Raw genomic sequence first — 16,351 nt, forward strand, 5'->3', positions numbered from 1 at the left:
CGACATTCATTTACTGCCACGCAGGACACGCCCACTCAATACCAACATAACCGCAGGTAAACATTTGGTCAAGTACTGCTCATACAGGAGGTAAATATTAAGTCAGTACTGAAAACGTGTCTCACTCTGATATGCCAGCTTTAATTATACATTGTCTGTCAAAGTCAGAATTGTTCAAGGTAGGAGATAAGTAAGCTGCTTTTAACTTATTGTGATACTTGTAGAAAAGCCTCAGATTAGTTTTCAGTTATATAGTATCTAAGTGTGTAGGTATACACTGTGGAGAGTTTTTCTGATACACGTTTACAGCAATTTAGCAGTAAATTCCAAAATTAATATATTTATTAAAAAAAAACCAAACAAACAAGTCATCCACTCAAAGGCTTTTGGTAACAAAAGGTATAATGAAATGTTTCTCTTTTATGTGGTGTGTGTAAAGTATAATGCATGATTTGCATGCTAGATGCTTTATTTTATATCTGACCATTTTGAGTCATAAGTCTATATGCATATACATGTATTAGCTTGCGACATTTTACCACATTTAGCATGTACATTCTACTAGGAGAATAGTTTCTTTTCTCCTATCTGTGTATACTACATGTATTAAAATATTCATATACCATTCACTTGGTTAATTCAGCCTTTGGAGAAGCCAAATTTTTTAACAGATAATAGGAATAGGAGTAGAATATGTGAATAATTAACAGATACCAAGCTTTTAGAGGGGGATGCATATAAGATAAGAAATAATATCTGAAGTGACAAAATAGTGAAGTCATAAATCTAAGGACTTTACAATGCTTGATCTTAAGATCTCTGGATTGTCTGCCCAGATTTTCTCAACCAGAGAGCTACAGATCTGCAGTTGTATTTGGAGAAATCTTTTCTTTTATAGATCTCTAGAGCTGAGCAGCAAAGGAAATCTAGTGATCCCACCAACATCTGTATCAGGTCAAGTGAGATCCCCGCCCCCTCTTCCAAGGACAGGGCCAGAGAGGCCCCTCAATGTCACAGACCAGGCAGGGGGAGGCAGCAGGGAGAAGGTACAGGTTTTAAAAGGATCGCCCTAAATTAATGCTTCTGACCCAAGTAGTGCATTTGGACAAACAAACTATATTTCAAATTACGTGATGATCATTGATCAGGGTTCGACACTAACGGTAGACCGGCGGCCCGAGTCCACCAAAAAATTGGAAGGTCCACCAAATGTTCAGGACTAGGTGGACCGTCGGTCCACTTAAAATTTAAACACCATATTTAAAGACAGTGAAATTCCAGAATTTCTTTTTCTTTAAATCGAAATCCCTAACTCAAATTATTAATTCCTCCATACCTTTATTATACAAGACTTAAATATACATGTAAATAATGTTTAGGTAATGAGGTGGGGGGGGGGGCAAGTACATGTAAAATTGATAACTCCAATATTAACAATAATATTGAGACGCAAGAGCATTCAACATGGACCTTGAATAAACATGAAAAATCCGTGCCAAATTAGCCAGTCTCTCCCCTATTTACCTAATGCACATAAAGGTGTGAAAATTTCACTGGGTAACAGGAAATCGCTTCACGCCTGAACGCACACTGTTGGAGATAATTAGAATTGATTGACAGCTGCACTTATGCATTGTTTTTTTTTTTTTAAATAGATGTTCAAACAGGCATAATTTACATTAAATGAACTATTATTTGCAGTTTCATTTTCTTTTCTTGATATACATATTATATGACTACTTATTTGAATAAATAATAAATTTAGAAAATAATTAATTTATACAGATACATGTACCTATGTCAGTTTTGCACCGTAGTAATTGTAAAATAAATTATCTAGCCATGGATACATGAAAAATTCACTTGTTTAATAATTGAACAAATTAATTAATAATTGGAGTTTTAAATTTAATCTACCTGTGGAAGCGAAATCAGTGCAGGTTTTCACCATTGTAACTTAATGATAATTATTAAAATATTTCTTTGGTTTATAGATTAATAGTTTTTTTTTTTAAGTTTTACAATATTTCTGGAAAAAAAATCTGACTAGTCTTTAATATTAATTTGATTCTGTTGACTTGTTAGATTTGTGCTTTATTGGTCTGTCTGGAATCGATATATACATGTATTACAGTTAGTTTTAATTAATGCCTTTTGTAATGATTCATTCATTAATTCAAACATTTATAAAGGTCCACCAAAGGTCCACCAGATATAGAGAAGGTCCACAAATAATTTTTGACAAGTGGACCTGCGGTCCACCAAGGTAAAAAGTTAAGGTCGAACCCTGTTGATCATATTTACCATTATAGAATGCAAGCATTTTAGCATTACATGTGTATTGCATATCAGTACGTAGAATATTTTTCAAGTTTAAATGTAGTACATGTATTTTGATATTCATGATATTCATTGTAGACATCTAGTAGGGGAGCTTCATTACTGCAAGAAGGCACCAGAGTGGGGTCTTCTAAAACCAAAATGTAAGTATGGGAATAGGAAAAATGTTCAGATAAGAATGTGAAGATGTATATCAACTTGACAGTAGATACCGGTACATAATTTATTTGCATTGAATGTTGACCTTCCATTCTTAGCTTTGTTGCCTTGTATCACTACAAACCCCAGAAAGAGGATGAGGTTGAATTAAGAAAGGGAGATTACTACAGTGTGATAGAGGCCTGTCTAGATGGATGGTTCAAAGGTCGATGTCTCAAGACTGGCAAAGCTGGGGTCTTCCCTGGAAATTATGTACAGCAAGCCAGGTTTGTTACCTGTAGTTTTAGACCTTCAGTTGTTTGCTGAAAGTGTAATTTATGAATATTGTTCAAGAAGTTTAAACTCATTTTTAATACTTTTTAGCTCACCTGAGCCGAAGGCTCAAGTGAGCTTTTCTGATCACATTTAGTCCGTCGTCCGTCTGTCTGTCTGTCCGTCCATCTGTCCATCTGTAAACTTTTCATATTTTCAACTTCTTCTCAAGAACCACTGGGCCAATTTTGACCAAACTTGGTACAAAGCATCCTTGGGTAAAGGGGAATTTAAATTGTTAAAATGAAGGGACATATCCCCTCGTAAGGGGAGATAATCAAGAAAAGCGAAAAATAGGGTTGGGTCATTAAAAAATCTTCTTCTCAAGAACCACTGGGCCAGTAAAGCTGAAACTTATGTGGAAGCATCCTGGGGTAGCGTAGATTCTAAATTGTTCAAATCATGACCCCTGGTGGTAGGGCGGGGCCACAATGGGGAATCAGTGTTTTACATAGAAATATATAGGAAAAATCTTTGAAAATCTTCTTCTTAAGAACCACTGGGCCAGTAAAGCTGAAACTTATGTGGAAGCATCCTGGGGTAGTGTAAATTCTAAATTGTTCAAATCATGACCCCCGGGGGTAGGGCGGGGCCACAATGGGGAATCAATGTTTTACATAGAAATATATAGGAAAAATCTTTGAAAATCTTCTTCTCAAGAACCACTGGGCCAGAAAAGCTGAAACTTATGTGGAAGCATCCTGGGGTAGTGTAGATTCTAAATTGTTCAAATCATGACCCCCGGGGGTAGGACGGGGCCACAATGGGGAATCAGTGTTTTACATAGAAATATATAGGAAAAATCTTTGAAAATCTTCTTCTCAAGAACCACTGGGTCAGAAAAGCTGAAACTTATGTGGAAGCATTCTAGGGTAGTGTAGATTCTAAATTGTTCAAATCATGACCCCCGGGGGTAGGACGGGGCCACAATGGGGAATCAGTGTTTTACATAGAGATATATAGGAAAAATCTTTGAAAATCTTCTTCTCAAGAACCACTGGGTCAGAAAAGCTGAAACTTATGTGGAGGCATTCTAGGGTAGTGTAGATTCTAAATTGTTCAAACCATGACCCCCGGGGCTAGGGCGGGGCCACAATGGGGAATCAAAGTTTTACATTGAAATATATAGGAAAAATCTTTGAAAATCTTCTTCTCAAGAACCACTGAGCCAGAGAAGCTGAAACTTATTTGGAAGCATCCTGGGGTAGTGTAGATTCTAAATTGTTCAAATCATGACCCCTGGGAACTGGGCGGGGCCACAATGGGGAATCAATGTTTTACATAGAAATATATAGAAAAAATCTGAAAATCAAAACTGAAACTTATTTGGAAGCATACTGGGGTAGTGTAGATTTCAAATTGTTTAAATTATGATAAGTGGGAAGGGTGGGGTCACAATATGTATTACAAGGGGGAAATCTGGTAAAGAACAGAATGGACAAAGCTTCTCAGGTGAGCGATGTGGCCCATGGGCCTCTTGCTTGTTTTTTGTCTCGCCTGCGACGAATGTCGCGAAGCGAGACATAGCGACCATAGATTCCGTCGTCGTCGTCGTCGTCGGCGTCCAACTTTTGGTTAACCCAAATGTCAAAGTTTTATAAACTGCAATAACTTTCTCAAATTTTATTCAGTCTTCTTGAAATTTGGACACAATATTCAGTATGGATAAAAATTTATATCCCAAGTATGATTTTGAAAAAAAAAATTCAAATTTTTCCGTATTTTTTCCTTAAGTTGGACTTAGTTTTTTCATGATAATTTATGGTGAAGACCTATATTCCAGCAACTATAAGTTATAGGGATATGATAATTAGTCAGTGGATACATCATGGGTAACCACAAACGTCAGTACCAGAATTAGGTCATCTTGACCTACATTTTTCTGCATGAGTGACTTTGGTTAAATTTTTGGTGGAGGTCCATATCTCAGCATCTATAACTTATAATGGCATGATGATTTGTCATTGTACAGGTTATAAGTAACCAACAACATCAGTACCAGAATTAGGTCATTTTGACCTACATTTTTCTGCATGAATGACTTTGGTTAAATTGATAATGGAGGTTCATATTTCAGCAACTATAACTTATAGTGGCATAATAGTTAGTCAGTGGATACATCATGGGTAACCACAAACGCCTGTACCAGAATTAGGTCATCTTGACCTACATTTTTCCGCATGAGTGACTTTGCATAAATTTATGGTGGAGGTCCATATCTCAGCAACTATAACTTATAGTGGCATGATAATTTGTCAGTGGATACATCATGGGTAACCACAAACGCCTGTACCAGAATTAGGTCATCTTGACCTACATTTTTCCGCATGAGTGACTTTGCATAAATTTATGGTGGAGGTCCATATCTCAGCAACTATAACTTATAGTGGCATGATAATTTGTCAGTCTACACATCATGGGTAACCAACAATATCAGTACCATAATTAGGTAATCTTCACCTACATTTTCTGCATGAATGACTTGATACATATACAGTGGATTTGATTTCAAAATGCAAGTTCAAATTATTGCGACTCATAACACGTTGCAATATTCGCAATAATAAAAACATCACAATAATTTGTGAATTTACAGGGTATATGTATATATATATAAATGCCAATATAATCGCCAAGGGATTAGATATTAAGTCAGCTGTTCCATTTCTTTATTATTGTATTTTTGAGTTATTCCTTCTGAAATGTCAATAAATGCTTCAGTTTATCAGACAATCATTTCTTACTAACCACAGCGACAGCAGGCGAGACACAGGGTTGCGGGCAACCCTTACGTACTTTTTTTTTATACCAACTGAATTCATCCCTTCTGATTGGACTGGAAAATTAAAAAAGTTATGAAGACTTCGATATTGTCTTTGAATGATAAAATTGCCCCCAAAAATCTATCACTAGAAATTACCAGTTTAATAAACATGGGGTTTTATTTTTTAGGTCTCCTTCTGCTGGTGGTTTACCCAATAATGTCCAGAATTTACGTGCCAAAACATCATCATCCAACTCAAAGTCTTCGTCAAGGCAAGAAATGTCATCCAGACCAGAACAGGCAATTTCTGCCAGGCAAGACAACAGTGCTTCACATAAACAGGGGACTCACAACTCCAGACTGGATGGTCCGCCGTCATCATCATCCAGACAAGAACAGTCTGCCATCTCCAAACCTGTACCTACGTCGTCATTAAGTTCATCATCCGGGTCACAGGTGCCCCCTGTCAAGTCTTCTCACAAACCTCACCTCCCTCCCCCCTCCTCGGCCTCACTGTCCACAGAGGCTAACCCTGACAGAATCTTAAACTCACAAATGTCGTCCACATCTCATACTGCAGATCATTTATCATCACAGGCTAGAAGTGTTCCTAAACCTGTCTATGTCAAAGCAGCATCCAAAATGAGTCCTTTAAGAACCACTTCATCTGATGTGCAGGGATTTGCAGCTAACGCAGTGGTTATACCACCTAACTCGGTGATCAGTAAAACAGGACCAGTGGTTGGAGTCAATGGACCAGGATCTTTGGTCCCCAGTGTACAGATAACAGATCCTGTGGGAGCCTCTGGGGAGTCTTCATCATCAAACAAGGTACACGATAATGTACATTGTCATTATTCAAAAAGGCAAATTCTGCTGTAGCAGCAAGGATATTATTTTCAGACTCAATGAATTAGATAATAAGATGATTTGTACCTGTAAATATTTTAGAGAGAGAAAAAAGAGAAAGAAAAGTTAAGCCTTGTAAAGAGACTGACTTCTGGGAAGGGTAGGAAGGCCAGGTCCACCCCAGACAGTGAGGGAGCCTTACCCTCGGGAAAAGTAGCTCATACAAGGTAAAATAGCATACGAAAGACACTAATGCACACATAGGATACATTTGCTCATAAAAGGAAAATAGCACATACAAGATGTAATAGCACATAAATGTACAAGGTATAACTTGCTACATATGTGTATATACAGTAACTCTGAATTCTTCTAATTTAGGTAAGATTATTATTTTATATACATGCATAATTAATTTTTCAATTCATTTAAGAAACCTGCAACTTAAGCATATATTTCCTAGATACCAAACATAAAACTTTTTTCACAATGTTTGGAGATGCTAGATTTATAAATATGTTTTCTGTTGGAATTGTAAATTTTCTAAAGTTCCATAGGTTTTGAAAGTACATGTGTATATTATCTATTTTACTATCATATAAATAAATCTATGACAGACAGAACATCAAACAGAACCTCAATTTGACAGATAATTTTTTGTAGGTCTGGATCGTACCCATCTGAGGTGGCCACGTCTGTAGAAGGCCAACATGTTAAGACTGGATCTTTTGATTCCTCTGTACACCCTCCTCTCGGGTCAAAACATCACAAACAAAAGTCCCTCAGTCGAGAAAAGTAAGTTCCTCAGTCAAAATATTTCAAACAAAAAGCCTCCATGGAGAAAAGTAAGTGTTTCAGTCAAAACATAAGGCCCTCAGTGGAGAAAAGTTAGTGTCTCATTCAAAATACTGTATAACAAACAAAAGTCCCTCAGCTGAGAAAAGTAAGTTCCTCAGTTAAAATACATGTATAAGAAACAAAAGGCCTCAGCTGAGAAAAATAAGTTCCTCAGTCAAAACAAAACAAACAAAAGGCCCTCAGTCGAGAAAAGTAAGAACCTCAGTCAAAACATAAAAACTAAAGGCCCTCAGTGGAGAAAAGTTAGTGTCTCAGTCAAAATATAACAAACAAAAGGCCCTCAGTCAAGATGAGTACTCATGTAGTTGTGTAGGTCAAAAGATAACAAATAAAATACCCTTAGACAAGACAAGAAAAGTCCCTCAGTCAAAACATAGCACACAAAAGGTCATAAGTCTAGAAAAGTGGGTACCTTGCTCAAAACATAGCAATTAAAAGGTCCTCAGCCAAGAAAAGTAAATGTGTAGGTCAAATTACAAAAATCAAAAGGCCCTCAGTCCACAAAAGTGCCTTGGTTAAAACAAAACAAAAGGCCCTCAGCCAAGAAAAGTGTCTCCATCAAATGCCCCCAGTCGAGAAAAATGCCTCTGTCCAAAAATAATGAGCAAAAGGCCATCAGTCATGAAAAATAAGCTTACCAGTCTCAAAATAGAGTTTTTGTCAACTTTTCATATACAGCATGATTTTAATCACAGCTGACCTTGATTATTCTAGCTCGTGTATTTTATCTGTACACAATAGTCTTAATTTTTGTAGTTAGAGACCTTGATCAGTCTAGCTCGTCTGTTTATCTCTACACAATGGCCTTAATTTTCAAAACGGCATACAATACCTTGTAATCTTGTCAGAACATATTGCATGTTACCTTGATATATGATTATTCTGTTGCTTGCAGATACCGATGTAAAGAGCCGTATCCTGCCCAACACGTAGTAGAGCTGGACCTAATGTTGGGAGACATTGTTTACGTGACAAAGAAACGCGAGGATGGCTGGTTCAAAGGAACACTGCAGAGAAGTGGAAAGACAGGGTTATTTCCTGGAAGCTTTGTGGAAAAAGTGGATCAATGATATTTCAACATTACTTCTGTAGGGACGGTTTGACTAGATATGCAATTGCTAAACCTTCCCAAGGCTCAGGAAAATAGAAAGTTTGTAGACAGCGTGACTGTGGATTTTCCTACCTTGAAGGTTCACTCATCATGCAGTGGGGAATAAGACATGTCAGATACAAATGTGATAGTTGATGTATTTTTTATACACAAAATTGCATTAAGTTTATTCACATGAATAAGTAAGTTCATTTAAACTTCAGTTTTTGTCCTAATATTACAATGATTTTAACATCATCCTTTTCATGCACACATGTTGTACAGGAAAACGTTTTCTTATTATTTAGTATATAAACTGCCATTTTGTGCATTTTTGTGTATTAGATATTATTGATGCAATATTTTAAATATTGAGTTAAATATTTTCATTTCCTGCCTTTGACATCTTAGTTCATGTGTTAGTTGAACAATAACTGAAAAATGTAGGATGCTAACCTCACTTTCACTTTCTTTTGTTATATGCAAGTATCTCTCATTCACTCTTGATAACTAAGGGCATTTTATTTCTTTGAATAAACATTGATTTTTATTTCCTATATATGAATAGGCTGTATGTTGTTATTTGAATCTGTAGTTTCCCTTTACATACATGTAATTGATACTATAAAATGTCTTCCAGTCATTTTCGTTATTCAATTTGAATACTGTGTCTTGCTGGTTATTACAGTTTATAGATTAGTTAACCTGTGTATCTTACACATTATATTGTTGAAAAGAAATCATTAAAAGATTTAACAGTGCCATCTTAAAATTTGTATATTAACTAATTTCTATTTGACTTACATGTGCATCTAGTTACAAAAGTGATTATTGAAAGATTTTTAAAATGTTCATTGTATAGATAATTATTAGTATATTGTGTATGGATGTACTGTTTGATATATTCTCCTTAAGTCTGTTACTCGAAGCATGCATCTTCTGTACCTTAAATGTAAAGTTTTTTTTTTTAATTTGATTTCCTGTCAAACAGAGCATTGGATATACTCAAATCAGTGATATTTTTGAAGATGTTGTGATTTTTACATTATTTAATTATACAACCAATTCTTAGGTTAGTGCTGTGGAGTAGTTTTTGAATTGATTTTATCAGAGTTTCTTGTCTAGAGAAGGTTGTCATTTTAATTCTGTGTGTAGAGTCTCTATGCAGTATGGATTTTACCTTTCTCGGTTTAGCATGGAGAAGTTTTTTTGTCTATGCATTGTTTTGTACAAGGCTTCATATGTTAACATTCCAAAAGTGATTTGGCATGTCACATTCTGGTTATACCCCTAGGAAATACAAAGTAAAAATGAGATTTCTCTTTTTTTGTTAATTTCTTCTCAGCTGAGAGCAGGATTATTGGACATCATTGTTCTCTTTCTGAATTAACAATTTATAATTGTATGCTGTTACATGTAATTACTCAAAGTCAAAACATTCAAGTAGTTTATTGTGCTCACTGATGAAATCACACGTGAAAGTTGTTTTTTTTTTTATTGTTTATTTAAAAAAAATAACAGGAATAAAAATTTCTTTCAATATTAAGTTATACAACACCATAACAACTTTGTTCCTATAAACACAGACTTTTCTTTGTAGATCTATTTTTGTGAGATTTCACGGTATTCTTGCATCCCCTGTATTAACTATTAAAAAGAAAATAAACAATTAAATAATTGAAATACAGATATAAATACGTGTCTATCTTTGACAGAGTAAAAAGAAACCACAAGGAAATTTAACATAAAGTACTGGGGATACATACCACCCATGCAAGTAGAAGTTAATGCATCAAAGCAAAACTCATTCTCAAAGCACGTTAGCTGAAACAGAAAATAAAAATGAGAAAGAAATCACTCATAATGAGAGAGAAAGAGAGAGAGAGAGAGAGAAATAGAGATACCTGTCCACAGTTATCCCCTCTTCCTGCTGTATTTTGTGGAACCTCTGGTCTTTGATTAAGTCCAACGTTTGACCCTTAACATGTATAAAAACAATCATTAGATACAAAACTTAATCAGTCTACAACAACTGTACAGCTATATAAACAGGGTACTCACCAGGTCCAAGTGGCGCCCCGACACAGTTATTACCCTGACAAACCTCTGCAATGTCAGGAATACGGATTATATCCGGCCCGGGCCCCCCAGGTCCTGGTGGAATGGGTTGTTGAGGAACCACCGGCTGTGCGGGTCTATTCTGTGTAGGAGGGACCCCACCCCCGGGCAGTAAACCACTAAGTGGTGGAAGACTCATCCCTGTGCCAGATTCTGATGTACCACTCAAAGCGGAAGTTCCAAACAAACCACGTGATGGAGTTTGCGGTACCGCTGCTGGTATATTATCAGTCATTGGAAACAGCTCTGTGTTCGGACTAGGGTTAAGATCAATAGGCCCAGAGGAACCTGGGATTGGTGAGAGGTCAGAGGAGGAACCAGGCTTTATTATGATCGGTGGGGGTCTCGCCCACGGCACCCTGGAACCAGAAGAATCTCTGACGGTCCATCTGGAGTTAGGGTTAATATTTGTATTTGTTCGACTGTTTGGAATCAAAGATGAAAAAGGTCCAGTCTGTGAATTTCTATTGATGGGCGATATTGGTCTGTTATTTGGAACAACCGGTATCATTGACGAAGCCTCTGAATTTGGACCAAGAGGAGATAATGGACCCGTCTGCGAGAAAGGCATATTTGGTAGCGACTGTACAGGATTAACTGGGCGAACATCGTTCGGATTTACGGCACCTGTGTAACAAAAGAGACATCACTGTTATATGAAATATATGGAGATAACGAACAGTATTCAAAATCAAAGTCCCTTAAACAATACAAAATTGGAGCAGAGCAAACACGGACCTACAAAACATCAGAAGTGGGATCAGGTGCCAAGGAGGAGCGAGCATCCATGCTGATCGGTCACACACGCCGTGTGCTCCTTGTCATGATCGGGAAATAACGGAAAAACCGTCGAATATTCAGTGTGTATATTATGGTCTAACTATCAGTATGAAAAACGCCAGTCGGCATTTGACTAAATGATGAATTGTATACTGACAAGGTCATTGTATCGACCATAGATCTTACGAAATGATGACTATATATGATTTATTATTAATATAATCATCATGAACGAGGGGATATGGTTGTGAAGTACGTGCCGTAGACGGCAATAGAAAGGTAGCCTGTTAGTGAAATGTCCTTCGAGATTTTTGAACTCGAATTGAGACGCCACCACTTGCCGCTTGGCTGCAAATTTAGACCTGTGCCACAGGCTTTTAGTAAGGGAACTTTACCATTGTCCCCTACTGTGACGTGGGACTTCGTTTTGTAAAGATTCATTCGAAGGACCGGTTTCCACGTCCTTCAGTGGGATTCTAACTCGCAGAGTCAGAATCAGCTCGATCGATCCTTATTCCGCGACTCAATCTAGAGCAAATGTTCTAGCCACTGCATGCGCTACCCGGGCGACATAGTTACGCGTTGCGATTGTTTTCCCTCTGCAAAATTGACGACGATATGTGCAGTACAATTTTGTATGCCTATGCATATTGGTTGTCATTGAAATTTATCTAACGAACCATCCTGTGTAAATACTTAAGTTTATTTGGCACTTAAACTTTTTGTAACCTTCAGGCACAAGCATTTAAAATTACCCTTTAGACTAAAATTATGAATATATTGTTGTTAATGATTTCTGGAGTTTTATTTCGAAAAAGCCTTTGAATTAAAAAAAAAAATGATAAAAGTTAGAATTTATGCATTCCAGTTGATTTGATAAGATACCGACAGTCCCCTTGAAAGTCAACATTTTGCAAATTCTATGATAAAAACAACGACCATTCTTTACACTGAATCGTGTAAGGAGTTTTCTTATTGGTCTTTATGACAATGAGCAGACGATTATTGGACTAGAAGACATGGGGTTCTTACTCCTCCATGGCACTTGATCCTAACTCTGGTGTTTCTGTTGGTCCTTTTTTGTTCTCTTCTCAGTTCCAGAATGACATTATAACAAATCGAAAGATTTGTTGTAAGATATCTTACCAACAGTTAGGGCTATTCCAGTACAATGACCATCTATACATCTGGAGTTTGGCGGACACGGTCTCTGTTACAGAAATAAAATGGACATATCAAACACAAAGACCAATGACGAAACATGTAAGTTGATTTTTTATTTTGTACATGTGTGTCGATTTTCTTGCTGAAAACCTCTAAGTATTTGTTGTATTTGAAATTATGAGATATTCAAATATCCAAACTTATTGCATAGATTTTTTTAAACAAATAAAATTTTATTCTAGCTAACTTTAATCTCCAAAAGACCAAAAATAAAAATTGTTCAGAAATATTCCAACTCTATTATTGTATGGACTTGAATGAAGGAAATATATAACAACAGCAAGTTTTTTCCCTTTTTGTGCGATAGGAAAACTAGATCAATTCACTTACATCACAGGTTGGATGTGGCCTAGCTACAAGATGAAAAATAGAAATACAGAGTCAAGGGAAAACCAGGTCTAGAACAGATTACTTCTTCTCAGCAATAGCAAATATATGATTTTTTAAAAATCATTTATTTAATTCATACAAAGAGGGGCTCAAGGAACTAAGACTATGACCATGAGGGTATTAGAAGACCTACCGTTGAGAACATCGCAGTGACAATCCCCAGGACTGTCACAGTGGCACACGTAGCCGGGGGGACACGAGGGCTGTCAAAGAAACAAAATTAAAACTTCAGTAATGGCATCTGACCAATTGCCAAGTTAACAAAAAGTCACCTTAAATCAGTCATATTTTTGTCTATTTCAAATAAGGAAATTCATTTGCAATCTTCAGTTAGTGCAACTTTAAAGTTAAAATTATACTTTTAAAAAGTATTATGATACATACACTACACTGAGAATTCCCGACTGAAAGGAAAGAAATGACACCAAATCAGTCTTACTGACAATGCTGCAATTCTTACTTATATTCTTGTCATATATAACTTGTAATTCAATACGAAATATTAATATATAAATATAGCCATTTGATGAGGACGATCCATAGATATATCGACTTCACAGAAAAACATATCGACCGAGCACGAAGTACGAGGTCGATATGCTATTCTGAGAAGTCGATATATCTATGGATTGACCGAATTAAAGGGCTACATTTGTTATATTATTTTTTACAGAGGTTGATAAAAAACAATTTGAAAAAATGGGAACAAACCACAAGTTTTCTCTCTTAAACACTTAGAGACTAGAAATCAAAATAAATTAAGTTGTTTAATATAACTGAGTGAAACTTTCCTTGACATTTTTAGATTTTTACATAATTTAGAGGATTTACTAATTAAAAATACTACAAATGTACATCTTTTTGAATATGTTTTGTATCAAATTTGACAAAGATATTCAATATGTTCTAATATTAATTAGATCCTAATTCAGGCCATTGTTACGTCTTATGAGTTACAGAACATTACAAATTTAAATACAAATTGAAGTATATATTTATTTTTTTCAGAAACATCAAGTCATATACTGTATTAGCTATAATTGTGAAACCTTTCCTATAAATTTTTTGTTTTACAGAAAATTACCTCTATTTTGAGAAACATCAAGTCGATATACATTTCAAATTCTATAAATAGTAACTCAAGTCTATATGCTGTTATCTACTAAATCATGTGACCAAGTTTAGGCCAATCAGAGAGCTTGGAATATATGATTAATATAATATTATCAAATGTAAGCAGTTTAAGTTAAAGGAATTCCGGTATAAAAAGAGAAAAGGAGGAGAGATATCTAAGAACCATGACAAATCTTGAGGAAATTGTTGGAACCGTTGATAAAAAACAATTATTTTATAGAATATTAATATAACAAAAAAAATTGTTGGCAAACTATTCAGACCCACCCTCCCCCCAATATCACAAGAGACACTATTTAAACAATGTTACGGAATTTACAATATCATAAAGACTTTCAAGCAAGAAAATGCATCTTGCAGAGCTAGCATATTTGTCTTTTTTAGGGAAGGAAGAAAATAGTAACATTTGGCAAAGATTCGGGATGTGCTAGGTTAAGACCTTTGGATAATGGAATGACCTGACAGCCCTTTGGAATGGAATATTCCTTAGGTATAAATATATAGGCACAGGAATTTGCGTACCTATCAATTTTACCGAAATTTTCAGTTAGTAAATTAAAAAAATACGTAATACCTATATAATAAGTATTACGAATATTTTTAATTTACGAAAAAATTCGGTAAAATTGATAGGTACGCGAACTCCTGTGATATAAGGAAACATTTGGAAACCGCGAAGTTAGACAGCTATGATAGAAGTTAACAGGTAAGACACCTATTTAGCACTAGTGTAATTTTATAAAACAAACCAGTATAATTAAATACAAACCTCTTTGGCATATTCCTTTGTTGCAAACTTCTCCGTTCCTGCATCTAGGCTTAACAGAAAATGGCTTCGATAATACTAGTAGCTGAGTAAGTTCAAAACACTTAAGTCATTCAAGGTTCGAAAGCACAAGGTTTACTGTTTACTTAGTATTTTATGGCATAATGATTTGACCTTGGTCTTGCTTAATGTATTGTTTTATTTCCGCCGAGTCGGCAATTTTTCAGCCATATTTCGGCGGTCTTGGAAATGGTGATAACGAACAGTATTTAAGCTCCGATTTCCATTCAAACAGTACAAATATGAGCAGAGATAACAATGATATAGCTCTTAAGATGGGATCAGATGACTTGAAAGAGTAAGCAGCCCCTTCGACTGGTCACAGCCGCCATGTGCTCCTTGACATGATCGGGAAAACTGGAGAAAATTGTAAACAATCCAGTGTGTAAATAATGGCATAACAATTAGTATGAAATATGTCAGTCAAAATTTGACTTAATGATAAATTGTAGTTGCTGACAAGGTCATGCATCGCCCATAGAAACGATGACTTTAAAAGAGACTGCTGATATTCTTGTTTCGTTAGATAGCCAGCTTGAGAATGGCCTACCCCGTTTTAGAAAGTTTGTACGTTGTTCATGGTCTTGTGTATCGAAACAAGAATAGGAAGATACATAGACCCATAAGCCTCAGGTAAATAGCTACATAGGTAAGGGAAGTTAACGAATGAAAAGTTGAAGTCATCAAGTTTATTATATGGCGTTGCTGTTAGGTTATTTCAATCTTTAATTTCAAGCTCATTGGGTAGATCGAGTCGACATATGAGTTTTTTTCTTCTTATTTATAAGATTTTGAATAAATTCCACTTCAAATGAATACAAAAATACTAGTAGGTCCAATGATAATGATACTGTAGGAATTCAGAAAGATTGTTGGATTATGATATTGAGTCAAGATTTTGCAAACCTAGGTAGTAAAATACTCGTTTTACTTTCCTACAATAAAGTGTTGTCAATCTTTTATATTACTCAGAAGCTGACAGACAGACAGCTACACATACGGCTATAGACAGAACAGCACTTATTGAGGCTTCATGAATTAAAAATTGCTTATTAAAATGTCCCAATTCCATCAGAGTTTTATGAAGTAAAATTGATTTCGATAAACACAATTTGAAATAGATTAAATAAGAATGGAAAACCTTCACATATTATAACAAAATAAAGTAATTAAAAAATTATTTTCGTGCACTAGTATTTTTCCTAATGTGATTTCTGTCTGATCACTACTAATGCATTCTCTTTGAAAAAAATAAGTTCAACACACTATGTAAACCTTTACAATGAACCTACGGCGTATGTGACCAGTCGAAAGCTTACTACACCATGGCACCTGATCCCACCTTTGGTGTTTTCAGAGGCTCGTGCACATTATAATTGCAGTGTGGTCCATCAACAGATTTTGAATAATTAAAAAAAAAGATTTTACTGATGTCTGTTTCACTTTTACCATTAACGCAGATAATTTTTTTTAAAAAACATTTGAATCAATGCTTACCTCACATGGC

General features: G+C 35.6%; 2 protein-coding genes across 2 annotated transcripts; one reads left to right on the forward strand and one right to left on the reverse strand.

Annotated features, from left to right (window-relative positions):
* Window positions 1–3: 3 nt before the first annotated feature.
* Window positions 4–9,058, forward strand: LOC134238065 (E3 ubiquitin-protein ligase SH3RF1-like; the record flags this gene model as incomplete). The annotated part of the gene is made up of 8 exons (XM_062720197.1): window positions 4–56; window positions 899–1,046; window positions 2,419–2,483; window positions 2,598–2,765; window positions 5,764–6,406; window positions 6,527–6,651; window positions 7,088–7,219; window positions 8,178–9,058. Coding segments are annotated over 8 exons (1,509 nt in total), but the record flags the coding sequence as incomplete, so codon positions are not given.
* A 771-nt stretch (window positions 9,059–9,829) lies between these two features.
* Window positions 9,830–14,869, reverse strand: LOC134238075 (uncharacterized; the record flags this gene model as incomplete). The annotated part of the gene is made up of 9 exons (XM_062720206.1): window positions 9,830–10,019; window positions 10,139–10,196; window positions 10,277–10,350; window positions 10,434–11,117; window positions 12,417–12,480; window positions 12,825–12,847; window positions 13,018–13,087; window positions 13,269–13,288; window positions 14,788–14,869. Coding segments are annotated over 9 exons (1,104 nt in total), but the record flags the coding sequence as incomplete, so codon positions are not given.
* Window positions 14,870–16,351: the final 1,482 nt, after the last annotated feature.

The sequence above is a fragment of the Saccostrea cucullata genome, unplaced genomic scaffold, assembly GCF_032062105.1.
Source record: "Saccostrea cucullata isolate Sc308-1 unplaced genomic scaffold, CSIRO_AGI_Scuc_v1 ctg14035, whole genome shotgun sequence".
Taxonomy (NCBI): domain Eukaryota; kingdom Metazoa; phylum Mollusca; class Bivalvia; order Ostreida; family Ostreidae; genus Saccostrea; species Saccostrea cuccullata.